This window comes from Urocitellus parryii, chromosome 3 (genome assembly GCF_045843805.1).
Source record: "Urocitellus parryii isolate mUroPar1 chromosome 3, mUroPar1.hap1, whole genome shotgun sequence".
NCBI lineage: Eukaryota > Metazoa > Chordata > Mammalia > Rodentia > Sciuridae > Urocitellus > Urocitellus parryii.
Window position 1 is genome coordinate 29,542,771 of NC_135533.1, and position 24,376 is coordinate 29,567,146.

Sequence of the window (24,376 nt, forward strand, 5' to 3'; positions counted from 1 at the left end):
TGAAGGTGTGGAACTGGCTTCTGCTGAGTGTGAAAGCAGGTGGACCTCACCTCCACTAGGCAGGGGAATGAAGCTCTGGGAGTGGGCATCACCCAATGAGACTGGGCTACACCTCCCTGAAACCCAATCCCTTGCCTCCTTTGGGTTGAACATTCTCGCATGTCCTCCCCTCAATAAATGGGATGGTTTCAGGTGTGCTCACTCTCTTTCCAACAGACCCTTAAGGCCGAGAGCCATCCCTGATTCCTGCAAGCAAAAGGTATTTCTCTGTGTTGCATACTTCTTTTGCCCTTTTCTTAGTTATTGATGTGGCCAGCTCTTGTGAACCCAGCTCAGGTTGCCAGCCCAGCTAGCTGGCAATAGTTCTCTATAATCTACATTTTATTGTACATTGGAAAATAAGGGTAAGAAATCTAACTCTATAATCTGACTTATGTAATGTATTACTCTATAAAATAAAGAATCAAGGCCATATAAAAGCAAAAACAGAATAATTTATTTGAATCCATTTTTCTTTGAACAAAATAAAAACAAGGCTTCAGCAAGTAATTCTTTAAGCATGTTTGCAAGTCTTTTTTCAAAAACACCCTTGACAACCAGGGAGAAGGCACAGTCTTACTTTGGAACAACCATCCTTATTATTTTGTGGCACAAATAACAAGAAATAAATTTGGCGATTGAAAATTTTTTAGCCATCTAAACAGTAATGAAAATTTAATAAAACAAGAGCCTACTGGAAAATTTACAAATGTTAATCCATAATTGTAGGTGAGATTAGGATAGCATCAATGTTGATGAAAGTAGAAGTACAGATTGGAATGCTTTTTGAGATAAATTTAATATAAAAGAGTGATGAGGAAGCTTCATTTTTTCCTTTCTCTCAGTCGTCATGATAAGAATGCCTATTGAGAAATATTTTCCCACTTTTCTGTAGTGTGTAAAACATTGTATGTGTGCTGGAAAATCTGCAGTCCAATTTGAATAAATGCTTCTAATATGCATTTGAAAGAAGTAATGAGTAAAAGGTATTGAGTTTGAGTTCTTCATTGATTCCAGATGAATTTATATTTCCACAGTTTTTTCCAAAATGCCCTTTCATTATTTCACTCCAATGTACAGATTTGCCCATGAAATCTCACCTGGTAAACAGATATAAGGGATATGTGAACTGTTGTATAAATATCCAAGTCTACAGGCAAAAGAACTCTAAATTATTCTATTTCTTTACATAGTTGTATATCATATGAGTGAAATTTTAATTAATAAATATGAAGAGTAAGCAACCATTAAACTCTCTAGACAATTACCTTTTGAAACTCAAGGTTTACCTACTTGAATGTCCTGTTTTCAAGATAATAACAATTATCTTTGGGTTCAAAACAAACTATGCCAAGAACCCTTAATGATGTCAACAGACAGCATTTCAAGAAATACAAATATAAGTTCAATAAACAAATAATTGGGCTGAGTACTTGGATATGAACATGACCAATTTAGCAATTTGTTAAACGCCAGCCCAGTTAGCACACAATCACATGTATTCAAGAAAATAGTCTAAGAAGCAAAGGATGAAATTGCTTGGCTGTCTTTTTTACCCTAGAAGTGACTGTGAAGTCAAGGTTAAAAAAAAAAAAAAAGCAGTAAGTTAGAATTCTTTCCCAGTGCTTGTACATTCACTCTAGGAGTGAGGGATAGAAGAGGTTTGCTAACCACCTGCAATCCTGCATTATTCATAAAATTGATCTTTGAATTTAATTGGACCTAGAGAATAAAAACCATAAGCAATCAGGAGAGAAAAATGGTCTCTGCATCTATGGGCAATATTTATTCTATGGAGGAATGTTTATTTTATGAAGGATCATTAGTCTTTGGTTTAAACAACCAAACAGGAACTTGCTAAACTAAGGAGTCCTTAAAAGACTCAGTCTTATTTACATGTCTGTGAATTGACTGTAAATAAAATAAGTGCAAAACAGTTTGTGATGATAAAAAAGAAAACACTATTCTTTTTAAAAATTTATAGTAGGTAACATAATCTGTATGGAAAGAAAATAATACTTTTAAAAATGTTAGGTTCCCATTTGGATAAATTAAAAGAGTGACAGAGAAAGAAAAAAATTTAAAGGATTTTAGGGAGAAGGAACACAGACTTGAAGTCTTGCAGAAAATAAGAGGACACCAGGCACTGTGATGTAGGCCTGTAATCCTGGCAACTCAGGAGACTGAGGCAGCAGGTTGCAAGTTCAAGGCCAGCCTCAGCAAACTTAGCAAAACCCTAAGCAATTTAGTGAGACCCTGTGTCAAAATAAATAAAATTTAAAAAGGGCTGGGGATATAGGTCAGTGGTAAAGTGCCTTTGGGTTCAACTCCCACTACCAAACAAACAAAAATTAAAAAACCAAGAGGAAGACTCAGGAATGGAAGGAATCAAAGAAGGGAAGAGAGAGCCACTGGAAGACAAAGACACACCGAGAACAAAACAAAAGAAAACAAACAAACAGGTCTCAGAAGAGGAGAAAAAGGTGAGAAGACAAGGGAGCTGAGAAGACATTCCCTGGTGGGCTGTGATCAGGAGTTGATATCCTGATGCCTTTCATAGGAGCATGTCCTTAACTGAAGTTTTGCATGTTCCCTTATGGGTTTGAAAAAAATAATAGGAGCAAATTATATTTAATGCTTTTATAATTATGTTAAAAATGAATCCTAATGTTATGTATAACTAAAAAATTCTAAATAGAAAAAGAAAAGCATTTCTGCTTAATTTTTCACCTTCAAAAGATTTTTTTCTGAAATGAACTTTTAGATTCTTAAGCTATTCTAAAGATTTTATTTTCAGATGTCTGAAAGTCATCTGGTCTCAGAGGATGATTTTTTAAAAAGAGAATCAAGCTGGATATGGTGGCACCTGCCTATAAACCCAGGCTGAGGCAAAAGGATTGCAAGTTCAAAGCCAGCCTAGCAACTCAATGAAGCTCAAACAACTTAGCAAGACCCTGTGTCAAAACAAAAAAACAAAAAGTGCTGGGGATGTGGCTCAGTGGTTAAGTGTCCCTGGGTTCAATGTCTGGTAAGGCCCCCTCTACCCACAAAAAAGAGAGAGACTCAGTTTTTTCATATGCAAAAGTAACCAAATCACTTTTGTGTTCTGAAATTGTAGTTGCCATATTCACAATTTTAACTCATTATTTGTTTCATATTTAGGTACTTAGGAACCTCAGAGGGTAAACCCCAAATTTTCATTTGGTTTGCTTGCATTCTAGTGGGCAAAGTAGGTATTTAGAACAAAAGATACATAGAAAATAAGTGAATTTACTGAATTCAATCTTCTAAAGCAGACATACTTTCAAAATTCTGGTGATAGATATGCTAATTAACCTGATTTGACCATGACATAATCTAGACATAGATCAAAACATTACATTAAACCCCATAAATATGTAGTCATATGTCAATCAATCAAAAAAAAAAAAAAGGAAGGAAGGAGAGAATAGGAAAGGAAAGGAAAGGAAAAGAAAAAAAAGCATCCCCTAACTTTCTATTCCAGAGAGTAAAGAGGGTTAGATATCATTTCATAGAGTTTTTATTTTTAAACTATCATGGAATAATACCCCATTTTATAGTAGTCTATTAGAGTTATAGTATATTGCTTTAAACTAGTTTTTCCCCCAAATCATTAGTTTCTAGTTCCACCAAGATCTGTTTCTAATTTACCTGATTCCAGATAACTTTCTGGGGTCCTCTAAAGTGTCTTGTCACTTATATGACCTTTAAGTTACTGCATAGTTCCTCCATTCCTCCCCAGGACTGGGGTCTCCTCCCCATCAGATAATTTCTCATGTAGTCATTCACTCCTAGCTGTTATTTTTGGTATTCACCCAGAGGTGTGCATGAATTACTTTGCTGGCCCTGTTTCTGTTGCCAGAGGGGAAGTTCCTGGGTGTAGTTATTGATGTTCTTTTCAGAGTCAATAAATGACAAATAAAGAAATGATGGAAGATGATTTGTGGCAGTTATGCCTGCAGGCAGCTGCAGTCTACAACAAATAGTCCATTTCATTATTTCAAAAGACTGTGGGCTCAGTTTCACCATCATGAAGAGGGGACAGAGACTTCTTTCTTAGTGACAGCTTTGAGCTTAACTGGATCAGTGGTTTCCTGACTTTAGCCTCAACAGAAGTTTTTTGCCATCTCTGAGAGACCAGTCCTCTTGGTCTGGTATTTGATGCTGTCTGTGCTGTGGACCTTCCTTAGGCTTTTTAATCCTGGTCCTATTTTTACTGCCAGATCATCCTGGCTCTGATATTACCATGGCCACTGGGAAATTATGAAGATAACCAGATGGCTTGAGAACTGACCTGAACATGCCTTTCATCCCTAGATGTCGATTCCATGGGGACATACCATGAGAGGGAGAAATGTACACAACAGACAGTTCATTCTAAAGCTCTGCATCTAGTCCACTGGCTCAAGGTCATGGTCCCAGAAGTTATTTGTGTGTTTGCCTGTTTTATTTCTCCAAATTATTTTCAGATGGGCAAATGTCTATACATTTTCAAATGTACAGAAGCTATGATTTCCTGTTTTAATATTTTTCTTCTGAGACTTTCAATAAATTCTGAGGATAAATGCTAGGTAAGCTCTTCCATAGCACCACCAAATGAAGATTCATACTTACTCTGGATGATCTTGCTGTTGGGCAGGGATGTGCTGAATAACTTCGTAAATTGTACTATGCAAATCTTGCCCTGATACACCATTGGAGGCTGGAATAGACCTACTTGGCATCTAGAAAATATGGCATATAAAAAAATTAGCCAAGACTAGTCAATAGTATTTCTTTCCACTATGCTATAGAGTTGAAAACAACTGACGGTTGTGATGATTAGAGAATTAGAACCTAGGATGTTTGTTTCCTCCTTGTTACAATTTCCAGCACTTACCCTATGGTGGTTTGTGCAGCAACAAAGCTATGAGGTCAGAAAAGGAATATAGCTTGACAAAACTATGACTTTTTTCCCTTCATTGAAGAAGAAGGCTGTCAATACTATACAGGAAACATAATAGGAAGGAAAAATGGCAAAGAGGACAGAACAGAACAGCTTAGAACCAGTGAACATATTATCTCTTATATGACATCTTCTCAGCTAACCTTTGACCCTCTTTGCCAATTCCATGTGAAAAAGTAGCTTAAAAGAATAATATATAGCCAAAATCCCTATTCATGTTGCAAGAGACAATACCAAGAAATATGGAGTACATTAAGGGAGATATTTTGGTTTGGATGTAGTAATGGGCTCTAAAAACTAAAGGCTTGAGTGAATGAGAAAAGAATAGTAGGAATTTAGTAAAAACCATCCTGTATATTAATACTGCTGCTGACTTTTAGTCCTTATTTACATAGCTCCACCTAGAGGACACTGTCCTGGCCAAGTCTGAGGAGTTCCCTACCTCATCCCAACTTGATTTGCTGGGTTATATTAGAACATTTTTGCTTCATGCTTTTCTGGAGACTGCCTGTTTTCCTTTTACTTACTAAAGCTTTATTATATGTGAATTATCCTATCATTTGGGGCTGAGGAGTTTTGACTTATGATTTGTACTTGATAAAGAGTCTTGATTTTCTTTGGCATCGTAATAGGCAGGGGCTAAGATAAAAGTGATGATCAATAACTTAACCGAATATTAAAACTATTGAATACACACATTAGTTCATATCATTCAATTATTTTCTGCCCATCTCCTGAAAGAGATGCTAAGTGGACAGTGAAATGTACAACAGATAGAGAAGTAATTTCATTTGTGCATGCATCACAATAAACCAAGAGATGATTTCTTTAAAACTAAACAAACCCCTAGCAATTCAATTTATTTTCCTTAATTCCTTCAATTTTGCAATCTTAGTTTTGTGGGCCCTTGTTTTGTTGGTAAGGTCATTGCATTGGCTGCTAATCTTCCCACATATCTGCCATCCTGGCTACTTCTCCCTCAGATACTCCTCCTCCCATCCTGGTCTCCAGTCTCCTCCTATGGTTGTTGGTTTTGATTTCTCACTTCTTCCCCATAGCACCTGGCATGACCAACTAAAGAACTTCAGACGTTTCATCAGGAGTTTTCAGCTTTGAAAATGGCCATAGCTCCAAATCAAGTTATTCTGTTTATGACACAAATAAGAGAGCTTCTGAGTTGCATTTAAATTTCTCTGCTTCAAATTCTTGAGGATTGTAGCATTTTGAGTCAATAGAGGGCCTCCCAACTTGTATCCCAAACTTTTTAGTCCTTCATATTTACATAGCTCCAATAATTTTTCACAAGCATAAATTTAAGGTGTTTTTTTTACACAAATCTCACTCATTTCCAATGAATTCCTAGGAATAAAATTGTGCATTATTTCAAATAAACTTCTAGCCTCAAAGATTCAACTACAAGTCCTCTTGGTTCTTCAGTTTCCTGCTCTACCAATTGAAGGCACACCTTAAAGTGGTGCTGTCCCTGTGAGAAGCTATTTTAAATAACTGATCCATCAAATATTTATTTTTGTCCTTTTGGTTGTGAAAGTGAAGGGCGAGCCAATCCTGCCTGGGATTGAAGGGGACAATGCAAAGCCTTTCCCGGGGAGAGTTCTTTTCATCTTATGACAATGTGGGCACTGGTGTTAATGACTTACCCTTAGGGAGTAAAATGAAATCCAATCAACTCCTCTCCATTACTCTCAGGGCATTTCTGAAATAAAGTCTGTGGCCAGGAAACTTACTGGATGAACCTTACACATGGACAGAATGCTCTGGACAAGAAAAGTGACCATTTTCTAACAGCAACTCGTTCTTAAAAAACAAATGGAAGTGAGAATTCCCAGAAGCAAGACATCCATTTATGACCCCTTCCATAAATGGACTATCATAGGGGAATAAGGAAGAAGAGGGAAAACTGGTCCTATACCAATCTAGAAAAATGTTCATGTGATTAGCTCAGAGTCACATCTGTACGTCTGTTAAACAAAACTGAGTGTTTTAAAAGATCTTTTTTTTTCAGACTGAAAAAAAAATGGCTTTGACTGTACAAAAACTTCCTGCTCCCTTTATTAATGAATGCATCTTTAGGATAAGAATAAAAATGTATACCTGCACACTCTGGTCTATATTACATGACAACTTTCTTATGAAGAGCATGAGGTACCTTCAAGGATAAGATCAATCAACATTGAAGTGCCCTCAAGTGTTATGAAGAGGAAATGAAGGGAAACTGAGGAACAGAGAGAGTTCAGTGAAGTGATGGGCTGGACTGCAGTCACTGGAGTAATGCTGAAGTACTTAAACCTGGGACTCTGGATCCTCTGTTTATCAGTTCTCTTGTCTTTACAATTTAGTTATTCCTTCTTTGTTAAGCTAACCAGGAAAAGAATACTTATTACTTAATGTTGCTTCCTTGTTTGTATTAGCTTATAAAAACCGAGAAAAAAAAAACCGCTTTAGCTAACTCCCCAGATCCAGCCACGTCATTCATTACAGAGTCAGTCAACACTGCTTAATGCAGCAGGGGGAAATGCAGCCATTGGACTACACTGCCCAAGTTCTTAAACAAATGCTGCTTACACCTCTGGTGAAGCAGAATTCTACTTCTTGGTTAATCAGGCACTAGGAAAACCAACCCTGGGAACACCAGAGGCATCTGGAAAAGCAACAAATTCATATATTCCAAAGTCATCCAGAGCATCTTCATGGCCTGAAATAGAAAACAATACTACTTACAAATCCAAAGCTTTGACTTGCAATTGTTGTTTTTTAAAACCATAGTAAATCATTATTGTCAAATTAAATGGTATAGGTACAAAACCAATTTAACATTTCCTAATGCCCTGTGGTCATACTGCCTTTGAGCACTGTTGGAAATCAGCCCTTCTGAATTGAAACTGACCTGGAACTGGAATTATTCTTAAAGCCTGAGGTGGAAACAATGTATTGCATATTCACATACACACATGAGAACAGGCTTGTCCTTCGTAGCCCTCAATATTCAGACTTGTGGACACCAAGGTTTTAGCATTTGATGCACCCATGATAGCTACTGCACCCTGCTCTATCTAACAGAGATCACCATAATGGAAAAGAGTAACTATAGCTTCTCAGATATATAAAATATCATACAATACAACATGTCACAAATATCATCTGTAAGGTGATGGAATTGGGTGGTAGGAAGAAGCCAAATGATCTCATGGCCCTTTCCTGTTCTGCAGGCAATCATTTGTAAATTGGTAAGGGCTAGCTAAGAGGAATAAGTTACACATTTATTAAGCATCTGGGTATTAGGTTCTTCACCTACGTAATTTTAATTCTCATAGCAACACTAGGAAGAAGTTTTTATCTCTATTGTATAGATGAGGAAGTTGAGATCAAGAAAAATGATTTTCCTAAGGGGAATGTGGCATAGAAGGGATTGAACAAGCTCTTGGTGATGCCGAGGCCTGAGCAAAATCTCCATTGTTAACTTGCAACAACTCAGTGCAGAGTCAACAGCGAAGGTAATGAGGGTCAAGTGGGGACAAAGCAGCAGCACTGGCCTTGCCAAACCTCCAGTTCCTCTTCTGTGTGGGATGGAGTGGCTGGCATCCCAGCGTCCCTAGGAATTAACAAATTGAGACAGCCCTTTGGCATTTTCAAAATAATAATGAATAAATGAACAAGGAAGGATTCAGCAGAACTCAGTAACTATGGAAAGTGATTTAATCTCTGATCCTTAGTTTTCTTGCCTGAAAAACAGAGTTGAGAGTGACTTCCAGGCTTCTTTTACACATTTTTGTGACTTACATAAAATGAATACAGGGACAGAATTTGTAAAGTGAAAGCGCTAGTCAATTATTATTATGAATGTTATATTATTATAGATATCATACTAATTTCAGCTTATTTTACTTCTATTACATTGATAGTAATATCACTAATTCAAATAAAAACATTAATTAATGTTGATAATACCACTTTTTAGACTCCCCATTACCTGAAAATGTTTGCGCTCTCTTGTATTCTGTCTCTGGCCTGAAAAGACAAATAGATACTTCTATCAGGGATAATAATTGAGGAAAAAACATTCAAAAAGTATTTCCATAGAAACATGCATTACCTGCCTTCTAGCTTCTGTTTTATAGCTAAAACACAAAGAGAAAAAATATAGTAAGATGTATATAAAAGTATGTATATAAAACTTAATTTTTTTCTAATCTTTACCTACCTTTGTAGGGTTGATATTTTTTCCATAGGAAGAGAAGACACATGGATATAATCAAAAATAATGATATTCCAGTTATACTTGCTAAAGGTGACAATGATTTGCCTTTTTGTGCAAGTTTCTCTAGTCCTAAATAAAAAATAAATATATTTTAGTAATAAATTACTATGTGATTTTACATGTTGATTATCATTCAATATGTTAAATAAGATGCTATTACAAAACTAGAGAGACACCAAATGAAAGGAGCAAACTTATTTTAGAACACATACACACCCATCCACATAAAATTCCCCAGCGATATCTGTGATGGGAAACTTGTGTGGTAAACTGCCTGGGATAATACTGGCATATTGTACATAATGAGCAAATAGCTCATGTCATACTTCTCAATTGTATTTGCCACTGTAACTTAAATCTATGTCAGCTCATTGTCTCTGCATCCCCAGATACTGGATATTCTCACTCTCTCTCCCTCCCTCCCTCCCCACTTCCTTCCATCTCACCTTTTTAAATGTGAATTTTGTAAGGGGATGGTGGTATATAATTAAAGGTAGAGAGGTATTAGCCAAAAATTAGTAAAGTGTATTTGAACTAATCAAGAGAGGTCAATCCTAAAACTCAAATGAATATGATTTTCAATAAATCGTTTAAAGTCTCACCTTGTGACTAAAATTCATTTTGTTTTGTAAGTTTATTCCCTTTGTTAATATGACTATAGTATATGGTGCTAATAGCTAACATCTGCTGAATACTTGCAATATGTCAGGTTGTGTTTTAAGAATGCAGGACACATTAACTCACAGACTCCTCCCAATGATCTTATCAGGGAGGTGTTATTTCATTATCTCTTCTTACAGATGAAGAGGCCAAAGCTTTCCCCAGGTCACTCAGGTTATAAGTGGTAGATGTGACCCCAGGCTCTTAACCCTTGATGCCACCTCTCTCTAATGTTATTTTAACACAATTTATTAACCACAGCTATGTTAATACCAGCTCCAGATTATAATTTGTTTAGTTATATTTAACCTGTATAGTAGGAAATAGTTGTGTCCTCCACAAAAATGTGGAAAACAGATGTCATCCATATTACCACGTGACTTAGATATTGACGTGGAAATGAATCATGGTGGGTGCTTGTATCTGTCCAGATTCAAGTAGAAATGAAAGTCATCTAGTGCCAATTCCATTCTGGGTGTGGTGAAGAACATGTGGCCATTCAGCTCTGCACTAAATATGAGTCTACATGCTGTCATACTGGATTGTAAATCTTTGTTGAAGTCTTTAGCAGCCAAGATCAGCAAGAAGCATTGATCTTCCCTCAGTATGGACCTATCAAGTCATGAAAATCCAGTTATCCCTTCTAACTTCCCCAAGCAACACTGTTCCCATATTTGACTTTTCCCTTGAGTACACAAGAGATAAACAAAATCGTTTTTTTATTATCAAAAATCTTCATTTCTAGTGAGAAATTTATAAATTTCTAATATGTATTCAGAAAATTTCACTCTTAAAATGCTCTTTTATAGAATAACAGTTACATGATATTGCCTTTAAATAGATTTTAAGTTAAATTCTTTTTTTAAAGACGGATAGCAGAAATACAGGTAAAGTGGTTTAAAATGAACTAGAATGGCATTTTATTGGTTCTAAACCTAGATTAGACATCATAAAATGTAAGAGAGCAATAGTTGATCTCCTCTTTGTTAATAAATTGTACAAGACATAATACTCTCCAACTGTTAGAAAGTTGGCCTTCCAGTTGGAATTATTTTAGCACTTTGGTGATTTCTTTGTGAGGTCTTAGTCTCTGTCTCTGTCTCTGTCTCTCTCTCTCTGTCTCTCTCTCTCTCTCTCTCTCTCTCTCTCAATATTGTATGCCTGCTTCATAGATTTTTCTCTCTAAAGAGCTTAAAGAACTTTGAAATTTTAGGTGAGCCATTTGATTATCAGGGGTTTTGATTTTCACATTGATAAAAGGAAAAGGTGAGAATGATTGCCTTTAAGTTGTCTTCTTGATCTGGTACTTTATGATTTGGAATAGCCAGAGAGGTTTACAAGTTTATTATGTAAATAGGACACTTTATCTGGTGACATACTAGTAACTCAGTCTCAAAAAATTGCACATTTATACCTACATTATTTATAAATTTTATTTATATAAAGAATTAGTAGTGCTGCGTAATACTCCATAGTGTATAAATGCCACATTTTTAATCCATTCATCCATTGAAGGGCATCTGGGTTGGTTCCACAGTCTAGCTATTGTGAATTGTGCTGCTATGAATATCGATGTGGCAGTATCCCTGTAGTATGCTCTTTTAAGGTCTTCAGGGAATAGACCAAGAAGGGCAATAACTGGGTCAAATGGTGGTTCCATTCCTAGCTTTCCCAGGAATCTCCATACTGCTTTCCAAATTGGCCTAAAAAAATGACAAAATCATGGAATTTGCAGGGAAATGGATGGCACTAGAGCAGATTATGCTTAGTGAAGCTAGCCAATCCCTAAAAAACAAATACCAAATGTCTTCTTTGATATAATGAGAGCAACTAAGAATAGAGCAGGGAGGAAGAGCAGGAAGAAAAGATTGACATTAAACAGAGGCACGAGATGGGAGGGAAAGAGAGAGAAAAGGGGAATTTCATGGAAATGGAAAGAGACCCTCATTGTTATAAAAAACTACATAAAAGAGGTTGTGAGGGGAATTGGAAGAAAAAATAAGGAGAGAAATGAATTACAGTAGATGGGATAGAAAGAGAAGATGGTGGGAGGGGGATAGTAGAGGATAGGAAAGGTAGCAGAATACAACAGTCACTAGCATGGCATTATGTAAAAATGTGAATGTGTAACCGATGTGATTCTGCAATCTGTATTTGGGGTAAAAATGGGAGTTCATAACTCACTTGAAACTAATGTTTGAAATATGATATGTCAAGAGCTTTGTAAGGTTTTGAACAACCAATAAAAAATAAAAATAAATAAATAAATAAATAAAAATATTGCTAATAACATTCAGAAAAAAAAGAATTAGTAGCACATAATTTACAAATAACAATAAAATATGCAATATTCTTTATTGTTAATTCCATATAGCTATTAATTTCTCACAGAAGTGCTTTTGTTGCTTTTTGCTGAACTCTTATTTAAATCTATGGTCAACCTGTGAGTGAAATTCAATGAGTTTTAAAATCCAGTTTGACAATATTTGTCTTTCAGTTGGAATATTTAGTTCATTAATACTTAATGTAATTACTAATATATTTTGGCTTAGATCTACAATCTAACTATTGTCTATTTCCTGCATTTTTGTTTCTTTCTCTAAATTTTCTTAATCAGCATTTTATTTTATTTCTCTTTGCTTGTTACACATTTTTATTTGTTTCTTAGACTTTAGAGACTTAGAATTCTTAATCAAAATTACACTTTTACCTTTCCTGCTTTTTCCTGTTTCCACAATGCAAGAAAAAATTCTTATAAAAGATGGATCTTTAAAACTCCAGTATTCAAATTTTAATCTAGTATGCCTGACTATAATTCTATGCTCTTCTCACCATTTCTGACTCACCACTATACTGAAACCCAAATACTTTCAGTTTTACCAATCGGAGGTACAGCAAATAAATCAAATTTGTTTTCTGTTTTATGCTGTATCAATTGGTGGAACTCTCACATCTCCCTGACAACTCTCTTCTTCAGAGTCAACATCTCTAGATCATTTTGGTGTTTTTTTTATAGGAGTGGTTTCTAGATTCTTCATCATCCTAGAAGTATACTTTTGGATGTTAAAGAAAAGCTCATCGATTTCACTCCTAGGATGTAAATCTACAAGAATTCATACTCCACTGTGGTTCCCAATAAGATAAAGGCAAATAGAATCCTCTCTGAAACACTGAAAGTAAAAGAAAAAGAAAAAGAAACAAAAGGGCTGGGAATGTAGCTCAGTGGTACAGCCTAGCAGGTGTGAGATCCCCAGCACTAAAAAAAAATAAGAAAAAAAGAAAGAAAGAAAAAAGTAAAGCAAACAGAAAAATAATCAATTAAAAAATGCCAAATAATAGAGTCACTTTTATCACTTTTAGCAAAGGAATTCTCTAGTTCTTCATTTTAGATCTGATATTAAAATTAAAATTAGTTAAAGGAATTTTCAGATAATGTAAAATTAAACATATGTATTATGTGTATATAAAACCAGATGTGTATTGCTTCCCATTTACTTATAGTTGTATCGTATCAATAATAATGAAAATGATAAAAACTTACAGCACCAGTTATAGGTACAAAGAAATAATGTCAGAGAAAATAAAATATTTGCCATAGTAAGTTCTAGAATAGAATCTGAAGCTTTTTTTTTTTTTTTTTTTTTCCTGACTGGGAATTCAGTTTTTTTTCTCATTAATCTGTGCTCAAAATTAGCAAATAGGTTCCTATTAATCAGCTTTTCCTCTAGCCTTTTCTAATTCCACACTTCAGATGCTTCAACTCTTTCACTTTGTGATAACTTATCTTTACCTAAATTCAATAACCTATGACTCCTCAAACAAGAATGAATAGCAGTTAAGTCTCTTCAAGCTTCTATGATGTGCTTTACCATGAGTAAAATTGCAGGAAAAAAATCATTTTATTATAACCTCAATTTTTTTTTCTTAAACTTAAAAATAGCTGGATAAGGCAGTACATGCCTATAATCCCACCTACTCAGAGGCTGAGGCAAGGAGCATCGAGAGTTCAAGATTGACCTAGGCAATTTTGTGAGACCCTGTCTGGGGATGTAGCTCGTGGTGGAACACCCATGGGTTCCATCCCCTTACCATAAAAAACAAAACCAAAAATTGCCAACAACAACAACAACAACAAAACCCCCTGAAGATATGCTAATTCTTATTTCAGAGTACTTCTCATTCTAATGGTGAAGTTTCAATCTGGCTTGTCAGTCAGCTCTCTGTGGGGCACTTCTATAATTCTGGAGTCCATTATAAAGTTTAACATATGATGATGACTGGATGTTTTATGCTAAGATACATTTCCCCTAGTCTCCTTTGTTAACTTTTTGTCTCTTTTGATATGTGTTTGCTGAAATGATCTAATTTGCACATTCTCTCCTATACAGGATTACATTCTTCCCATCCCCCATTTCTTTCTATTTTTTTTAGACTCCTTCCTTATTGCCCTCTTGCCTCTTTCCCTTGGCTTCTGTTTACTCTACATGAGAGAACCACGTGGTGGTGGCCAGCAACTGTCAGACCCATACCTTGGCTGTGTCAAAGGCCAGGCATTCTCCTTGGGGATCATAAGAATAAGGGTGGTCCTTTTCTCAGAACAAAATCTCTTTCTTAGCTCCCTTCTCTTCTGGAGTATCCTGGTTCTCTGTTAACATTGCTTGTATATTCCAGAATGCAAATCAAAGGGCACAGCTATTGTGGTTTCAGCCCTAGATAGTGTGGTTTGGATACACAAACTTTCACAACTCAAACTTGAAAACAAGACAGTAGGGAAATTCTGACCACATTGCCCCAAAGAATGTATGTGAATCCCCATGCAGTTCTGGACACTTGTAGGACTTACCCTTTTTCCCCTTTTATAAAGTTTACACTTTTCCTTAGCCCACAGCATGCTATCCTTCCCATTATTTAAACATGATTGACTCATTTACTGAAGCCTGAGTGCAAATGCTATTTGCCCCCTCCTTAAGCAAACAAATAAAATGGAATAACATGTTAAATGCAAATATGGGCAAGAGGTGTGGTATCCATGGTATCGAAACCCTGCTGTTTGAGAGACTGTACCCAAAACAGGAGAGCCATATGCTACCACTCACTGTGTCTATTTCTAGATCAGAATGGAGTCTTTAGATCTCTCCTATCCAATCTGTTCCCTGATAATGGCAGCTGATTCATATCCCTATGGAGTTAAGACGCCATATTGAGGGGTATGCTATTTCCACACTCCACCACGGACCCACCTGAAAAAATACACTTATTCTGTGGTGGGTGCCCAGAGGGACGTCATACAAGGTCTCAGGGTCTGGATGTCAGGGTTGTAGTTCTATGTAAATTGTTATCTACAGAAGCCCAAAGTGGAGACCAAACTGGAGACCTTGACTTGAAAAATTTATAGATAGATACTAAATATTTTCTTGGGGTCTTTTCCTATTCTCTTTTATGAAAAGATGTGGAATACAAGCAATTGTAAAAGTCATCGCTTTCTCAGTATTACATACAAATTCAAAATATTTCTATTATGATTAAATCTCGAATTATGGCCACGTTATCTTAAGGAACTTATATTATTTATATACTTGAATGCCTTCATTAATTGTGAATCTTCAAATTCTGATTAGATAATTACATTTCCATAAGCACTTTCACTTTATATTTTATGTCATAGTGATTTAGGCTCAGTTAAAATTCTGAAGTAGAGACATCTGCATTTAAGGAAGTCCTAAATTAGGCAATAAAAGAATTACTTTCTCAAAATACAGATGCTAATTTATTATCTTATAGCAATTCTTTCTTTGAAACTTCTAGATATTGTTTTTAGTTATAGACATTTCATAATTTCTCATTAACATGACATTATACACTTGTCATGGATGAACCAAAGTATCTCTATATATAAAGTATTAAATTGGCTAAGATGATGAGATATATACTCTATATGTATAATTATATATATATATATATATATATATATATATATATATATATATATATATGAAAAACATTAGCCCCATCAATCAAGGTATGTAGTTTATATAGTGGTTAAACAGACTTTGAATTCAGATAGTATTTTATCACTCATTAGCTGTGTGACCTAGCCCATTGCCTTTAGTTTCTTTGGGATATCTATACCGAGATGCAGAAAGGTCAATTAATAATCGCTCAAATTAGATGTGAATCATAGCCCACAGAGGTAGAAGTCACCATCTGGTTTAGTTTTATACAGGCAGAAAAACATAGAGCTAATTGCCACATTCTCTAGACTCCTTCCCCCCAACAGAAAATCCACAATAAATCTTTTGATTATTTTCTGACCATGTTATTTTCTCTTTGTATCTGTGACCTTGGAGTCATCTTTGATTCTATTTTCCTTTGCCCTCATATCATTGCTGAGACTTTTTGGCTAGACATGCATGCTTTTTGCCTCATTAGAAACAAAGAATTTCATCTAATTTCCTACAACTTGACTCTGGCTGCACCACATGCCAACTTGGTTCTGGTAACATCTCAAAGACAGGTGCCCTATCCTTCTAAATGATGTCAAATTCCCCTCAGATCTTAATAAAGCTTGTTCATCAGTGTGGATGGTCAGTAGTGCCAAACTGACAGTCATTTATAACTATAGGTAGTGCACACTTAATCTGATTGCAGATAATAAATTAGCATCTGTATTTTGAAAATTAATTTTTTTATTGCCTAAGATTCATTCATTTGGAAACTTAGAAAACATTAAATACTTAATAAAGCACATCAAAACTATTCATTTTCCTCTAATTTTGCTGTTGTTTGAGTTAAAGTTCTGTGGACATTTGGGGGTTGGAAAATAGCTCTGAAAACCACAAAGAGGTCACTAATGTTGACAACCCTGAATCCCTCTGAAAAATAAGCACCTGTTCTTCTTATTTACTATAATAACAAATGGTTGGTCTTTGTACAGGTCAAACAGGTTTTTTAGATTTTTATAAAAGGCAATTATCTGACATTAAGACTGTAGCTGTCTTTGGGCCTTGGTAATAAGATCTTAATCAAATATTGGGGGCTCCTGATATTATAAAAATACCTTGGCTAAATATTAATGGAGAAAGTTTAGGGGACGGGAAAGTCTTAACTATAATATATTTCTACATAGTAAAGCCATGTTTTATTTTGCAGTAAGCATAAAGAACATGTCTAAAATGACACTCAGATTTCCACCAAACTAGTTTACATACTTAATTGTGAATTACTTTAAAGTCATGTTTTGGGTAGCTACCTGGGTGTAAAGTTGGTTAAGTCTATACAAGATTAATAAAACAGAAAACAAAGGAGGTATCTTAGCTGTTTATATGTTTGCCACCCATCTTAGTTTGTAAATGGGAATTCTTGATATCAGGAATTATTTTTTTCATGTGAAATTTTTTTTTCATTCTCAGTGCCTCCTACCCCATATTTGACCCATAATAAGTGTTTAAGCAAGGAATAAATAAGTGCCTAATTTTAATAACCTTAAATGCATGTTTTATGGGGTCTATAAAAGAAATATAATTTGCTGCCTCAATAAAACATAATTCAGGTAAAATTTTACAGCTGCACTCTTCAATATGGTAGCTACTAGAAAGAGGTGGATAATTATGTCAAAATTTAAACTGAAATAAAGATGGTATAAAATTAAAAATCCAGTTCTTCAGTTTTATAGTTATATTCCAATTGCTTAGAAACCAAATGAGGCTTGTGACTACCATATTGAAAATTGTGGGTAGGAAACAGTGCCTTCATTGTAGAGAATTTTTTTTATTGGATAGCATTCTATTATAGGGTATAATATTTTCTTCATATAAAATAATCTTATGACAGTGTACAAATTCCAGTATACTTTTCAGGTGATTTTGCAAATATAATACTCTCCACGTTCATCTAAAGGAATTCTAGGAGGAACCCATCCACTACACATTTCTTCATCCACATGCAGGTTTGTGGTAGTCTTATAATTATTGAAGGAGCTTTAAGAATTTTTCTCTTTTTGAGCTGGTGTCTCCCTAGCTATATTACTCAGATTGAATCAGACTTGTGGGGTTCAAGGAATCATCTTTCCTCAGCTTCACAAATAGCTAGTACTATAGGTGTGTGCTACCACACTCAGCTTTTAAGAGTTTTTTTAATAAACTCAAAATTCTACAAAGGAGAAAACATCTTAAACAAGTGATATTTGAGCTCAAAGTTGAGCTTGCCAAATATTTAGATTCCCAGATCCTATCCACAAGACCCTGATCCAGTAGGTCTGAGGTGTCTTAATGAAATTAAATTTTTAGCAATCTCCCCAGGTGATTTTGATTTATATGGCCCAAGGGCCATATATTGAAAATTTTAGCATAAGAATTATGAGGATTATGTTCTTACTGCATATATTAAAAAAATATAGAACTTCTCTTTATTATGGGTCCTATCATAGTCACCAGGGCCATAAAGATGAAAAAAGAGAGCATCAGTGGAAAAATATTAATGGGTGTTACTTTTTGTGAACCTGTTCTTTTACTAATCATACGCACCTTAACCTCTGCCTCCTGTTCAAACCTTCCCTTAGGTTTTCCCCAAGTGGAATCTTTTTTTTTCCAATATGCTAAGAGGAATATAGGAAGAAATTGATAATAGCAGAAATAGTAATAGAAGAGAGAAAAGAAAAAGGCAGAGAAAAAGGAGAGAAGGAAGGGGTTTGGAAGGAAAGGAGGAGGGGGAGGGAAGGCAAGATGAGAAAAAAGAAACAAGAAAGAAGAAGGAAGGAAATAAGAGCATGGACCGGAGAGAGGTGAAAAAAAGGAGAATGGAAAGCATTTGGTCATAGAATTGGGGGTAGGGCCATAAGCAAGAGAAAAGAGACTGAGATAATATTTAGCTTTTCATCGTCGGTTGGTAAATCATAGGAATATTCATTTTGAAAGAGAATTCGGATAGTAATTTGGCAAGGGAAAAGGTGGTTTAGTTTGATATGTTGGACTTAGATGCTGCCTCTGGTATTTTCAAGCAGGAAGATCCAGAAGGCAGCTGGGTATACAGTTTTAGAGCTTTGAAGATAAAGGTTTGGGATGTGCCAGTGTTATACTAACCATGAGAATGAGTGAAGTCACACAGGAAAATGAAATGGAAAGATGGAAATTTTAGTGGACATCCATATTTTAGGCAGTGATTTTTAAACTTTTATAGGTCCATAACATTTCTAAAAATAAATTGATTTGTAAAAAATACTTAATTATACAGACTTAAAAATTTTTGTAATTTTCAAGGAGTTGCATGTATCATTGAGAATGTCCCTATATTTCACATATTTAAAGGATGAGAAGTGGAATCTATCATTAACAATACGAAGAATAGTCAAATAGAAAAATCAGAATTCTAATGTACAGTGATGTATTTATCTGACCCAATGTAACAATAGATATAAACCCTTTAAATTAGCATCCTACTTCTCGTGTATTCATATTTGTAAAATTAGGAAATTAATTGTGCTTGTTTAGAAGTAATTTATTGAATTTCCTTTTTCTTCATAGCCCTTTAAATTCTGCAACAGAATTTCCCTTCATTTTGTTTTGGGTTTTCTTTCTTAGAGTCATAGAAATCAGTTAACATTGGAAAGACATGTTTTTTAAAGTATATGAACAATTCCACAAAGTTTATTTCTTCTACATAGATATTAGACAAGGGAAGGCAATGCATTTGTATTTTATGAGGGTACTTTCCTTTTAAGTTACACTTACCTGTGGAAGTGATGATGACTGTGAAACGAGTTTCATCTCGCCTTCCAGTTATGTTGTTGTAAGCACAGCATACGTAGTCAGTTGTCTTCTGGGCTACTTTCTCAGATGCAACTTCCAAGTGAGGCCCATACTTAATGACATATGTTGTATTGTCAGTCCTCCGAATCCAGGAGTAGGTGTTGGGGGGATAAGAATCAGCAGAACAATCAAATAGAATGGCTTCTCCAAGATCCACAGTAAACACTTCCCCTACTTTTAGCCCTTTATCAGAATTAACTTGAAGTCCATAAGGTCCATCTGCATCAATACAAAAAAGAAATAGAGGGGTAACATAAATATATGCAAGATACTTTGGGGGCTTGGAAGAGCTTAGCAGTATTTTACTTTCTTTGTAAGTCTTCACATGAGACTTGGGCAAACAGGTCCTTGTTTAGATTCCCAATGAACTTATTTGTAATAGTGAAAACCTGAAGTTTAGCTTTACAGACACTATCATTATCATTGTGACATTAAGTTTTTCAGTATTGTATTGATAAAGACACATTCTTGTTGGAAAACTCAATATTTTTGAAATAGCAATTGTACTTGAAAATATTTTTACAGCATATGATGTCCATTATTTTTTTCTTTGACAACCATACTTGAATATCATCTATTTTTCTTCTCAGTGTGAGGATAGGTCATGCAAATATTTACTGAAGGCATAGTTTCACAAGGAACAGAGATTTGTGCAAATAGATATAGGAGTGTTTCATATTTTCATAATATTAAAACAGTTAAAGAATTTTTAAAATTCCTACCCCTAAGCTAACCTTAAGATTCCACTTGGAAATAAATAAATAAATAAATAAACAAATAAATAAATAAATAAATAAATATCTTTACTGTCATTAACAAATATTAATTGATCATCATTAAACTACTTAATCATGGATGTACCCTGGTGTTTTCCCACACAGTCCAAGGCTTTTATAGTATTTTGCCATTCCCATGGTATCAGGTCCCAGCAGATGAAGACACATGCTTTTTTTTTTCAGAGAATAAAAAGAGAGATTAAAAATATTCCCCAGCTACAAAATTTTCTCATCTAGTCTTAAGCCCTGGCTTATATTGTAAAAACTTTCACATTTTAGACAGTATTGTACTAACTTTTCAGTGGCTGGTAGCTGCTATTTTTTGGACGTTTGCTATGTGAAAGCACTTTAAAATCTTACATGTATAACCACATTTAATCTTCAAAGAAACCATATCTGATAGATGTTATTATTCCCATTATAATATTTAAAAATTATTTTTACATGATCACATAGTTTTTAAATAGCAGAACTGGGACTCTTAAAATATATGCATTTAATCATTCATATTAATCTACTAAAAGGAAATAAAGTAGAAGAGATATAAATTTATCAGAATATTTTCTTGTTGTCTACCTATACTATTACTTCTATAATAAATTATTGTTTAATTATATATTAACTGTAATTAGTGAAATATTCAATCAACAAATATTTACTTGAGTGATATGTATAGATAATATATTTAGTATATGAGAGACAGAAATAATTTTTAATCTTTTTTTTTGTTCTGATTTTGTTTTGAAAAAGTCTTAACACCCATTTCAGAACATGTGCAATAATATAATGTGACTAGACCTTACTTAGTAGAGTCATCAGTTTTGTCAACCATTAGTTAAGTGTTCTTTAGAAATTAATGAAACTTTTTGGGTCATGGCTTTTCTCATCTTTTAATATAAAAAACTGGATTAACTTGTTGCCACCGTTCTTTCTACCTTTCCAACACCATGATTCATACTGTGCTAGAGCTATTTTAAATATGACAAGCCAATCTCAAGTTTGCAGATTTCCAGAGTGGCTCTTCATTATGTTGGTATTTTCTGACCGACCTACCTTTTGATAAACAATTTGCAAAGATACAACAGAATCTAATGATTCAAAACAAGGGTTTATATTTAGCTAGGGAACATACCCTTAAACATTTTTCCTTTCTAATGACATAGAGAAAAAGTGAAAGAAACCTACAGATTTACATTAATATGTCAAGATGAGGTAATCATACTTTCAGAAAGCAAACCAAGAAACTAGTTTAATCACCCCTTGGTATTTGGATTGATTGGCTCCAGAACACTTTGAGGGTACCCGAAACTGCAGATACTCAAGTCCCTTACATAAAATGGTGTAGTATTTGCATATAACCTCCATACGTCTTCCTGAATATTTAAAAGCATTTCTAGATGACTGAAAACAACATAAATGCTATGTAAGTAATTGTTATGACTTATTGTTTAGGGAATAAGACATGCAAAAGTATGTACACATACTGCATATATGCAGTAATTTTCCAAATGTTTTCTATCTGAGGTTGGTTAAATCTGTTGATGCTGAATCTACAGATATGGAGTACTGACTGTATTTTGAAATTTAAAGCAATCAGGAACTTGAGGTAGAGGATTAAAATGAGGAGGAACATATGTTCCCTGTGAATGCATTAGCACTTTGTCACACTGTTTTCCTGTTTTAGTCTCTGATGAAATCTCAGGTGAAACCATTGTGATCAGGGATTTAGAACAATGTATTGTGAAGTGAAACCCTCTTATTCAGAACTGCACTAAATAGTAGTAGTTTAATGGAAATGAAAATTTGCTTTTACTCACTCAATCAAAGTTGCTATTGAGATGTTACTGTGTGCATGACACTGTTCTAGGCACTGTGAGTGAATCGAGATGTTGAAGACATGGTTCTCGAGGCTGCATCTCCAGCTCTGTGCAGTAGCAGTGCCCCTTCTGGTTGTCAGCATTGATAGAACATTAGGAAAGCAAAGGCCTCCAACCAGTGTTCACACAGAAGGAAACAAATGGGAGGAATCCACAGTGACTGGGAAGAGCAAGACCCGAGTCTATGTAAATGAGAACAATGTAATCAAAAATGTATAGCCATTCAATTTAGGTCTCTTGTCTTCCCACTGGTTTTGGGAGTTTACAGAATGTGGCTATAAAAACAAATTGCCTCATAATTGAACACACATAAAAATGAATATTACTTCATTCAAAATATGTTAACATTACTCAAAACTTTTTTGGAACCTCCTCATTTGAAATCACCTTAGGACCTTGCAACAGAATGAAGTGCTTTCACAAACAGTAATTCTTTAATATTAGAGGGTGTGTCCCAAAGTCACTGCGAACCAGAGGTAGTAATAAGTAAATAAGTAATAAGTAAATAAGATCATTGAGATAATGTAAAAAATCACTCTAGCTTAAAATAAAAATGCTTTCAAAGAAAGAAATCTTAGTTTATCTTCTCAGTTTATCTTCTCTTATTTTTATTTCAATTTTGCTACTTCCTCACTTGTTGGGTTTCATGACTGGCCTCATCTTTCCTTTTTGTCTTACTTATATGCTATATCTGGCTTTTCAGAGTTGGCCTCAAATCCCTCAAACTCCCTTCCACACCAACCTCTAAGCATCTCTTCTATTACTTGGAACCTAACACCTTGAAGCATTTAAATCCCTTGCTTCTTAAAATCCTTTAAAAATCCTAAAATTCAAAGAAGCTCAATGTGAAAAAAAAGTCATTTGTAATTTTATTGCTCAGAGAACCAATATCCACATTTCAGTGTATGATCAAGTCTTTCTTCACACACATACACACACACCCCTAACTATATCTTACCCCGAACATACTGCTTAAAATGCATTTTCATTTTCTTTATCAGTAGCACTTCAGGCTGAGTATCCATCTACTTTGAGGCAGAGCCTAGCACATTATTCAAGCGAATGGACATCTAGTTGGAGATGTTTGGAATGATTCAACAAGGATGACTTCTGATACTAAAGATGAAAGCAGAAGGATAATTCCATTTTGACTTTGGATTATGGTTCACTTTTTTGCCTTCAGCAGAAGCTTCCCAATGGAAATGAACCCATAGCCTCAGGAATGACTGTTTACTAAATGACTTGTAAAGTCACATGTCATCTGTTCTCTTTAACAATTTATGGCTGGGTGGGAACAGTACTGAAAATTCTGTCATGATGCTGCTTGCCACCCTGCTTGGGAGCAGATGGTAAGTATTTACCATGAATGACCCCTTTTTTTTCCTTTAATTTTATCACTTGGAGTACCCCCCTGCAGCAATACCATATGTTGCACACAGAATATAGTGGTTAGTAGGTTATTAGCTGCAGCTAGAAGCATATACATCTTGTGAACTGCATGTAGATATTTGTCTGAATTATCAACTTGACATTGTATTCCATCAAGGCCAATACCAAATTATGACATCATAACCGCATAAATATATGATCAATTTTGCTATATTTTGTTATATTTTTTCCTGACAAAATAAAAAAATGATTCCTGCTTTCATGAAAAAAAAACTGCCATGGAAACAGTGCTTTTAGAAAACAGAATAGATGATTTGTGCTAAATTATGATGTGGACCTCTATGAAGAAATATTAGAATGTGACATTTACAAGATTATTGAAGAACGTTGCTAAAGGTCAGAAAAACAAAGGGCTGAAGCACTATAATGAAGAAACTGTCACCTTATAATAGGAATATAACCTTTCCACAGTATCATCAAGTATCACTGGAATCTGAAAGGGTATGAACAAAAATAATGTATTCCATTTTAGTCAAGTTCAAGAAACTTTATTGAGTTCTTAATCTGTGTCAAGTGTTGCCCTACAGATA

The 24,376-nt window shown here is 34.8% G+C and overlaps 1 protein-coding gene across 2 annotated transcripts in view; it reads right to left on the minus strand.

Annotated features, from left to right (window-relative positions):
• Window positions 1-1,069: 1,069 nt before the first annotated feature.
• Window positions 1,070-24,376, minus strand: part of Hepacam2 (HEPACAM family member 2) — a 36,706-nt gene continuing 13,399 nt past the window's right edge. The window contains exons 3-8 of one of the 2 annotated variants that reach the window (XM_026391556.2): window positions 19,667-19,963; window positions 9,225-9,350; window positions 8,994-9,031; window positions 7,645-7,718; window positions 4,675-4,784; window positions 1,070-1,139 (exon numbers count right to left, since the gene is read on the minus strand). In XM_026391556.2, coding sequence (XP_026247341.2) covers window positions 1,099-1,139; window positions 4,675-4,784; window positions 7,645-7,718; window positions 8,994-9,031; window positions 9,225-9,350; window positions 19,667-19,963 — 686 coding nt within the window. In that variant the 3' untranslated portion in view covers window positions 1,070-1,098. Of the gene's footprint in view, window positions 1,140-4,670; window positions 4,785-7,644; window positions 7,719-8,993; window positions 9,032-9,116; window positions 9,142-9,224; window positions 9,351-19,666; window positions 19,964-24,376 lie in introns of those variants that run through there. The other variant, XM_026391555.2, reaches the window with a different exon arrangement.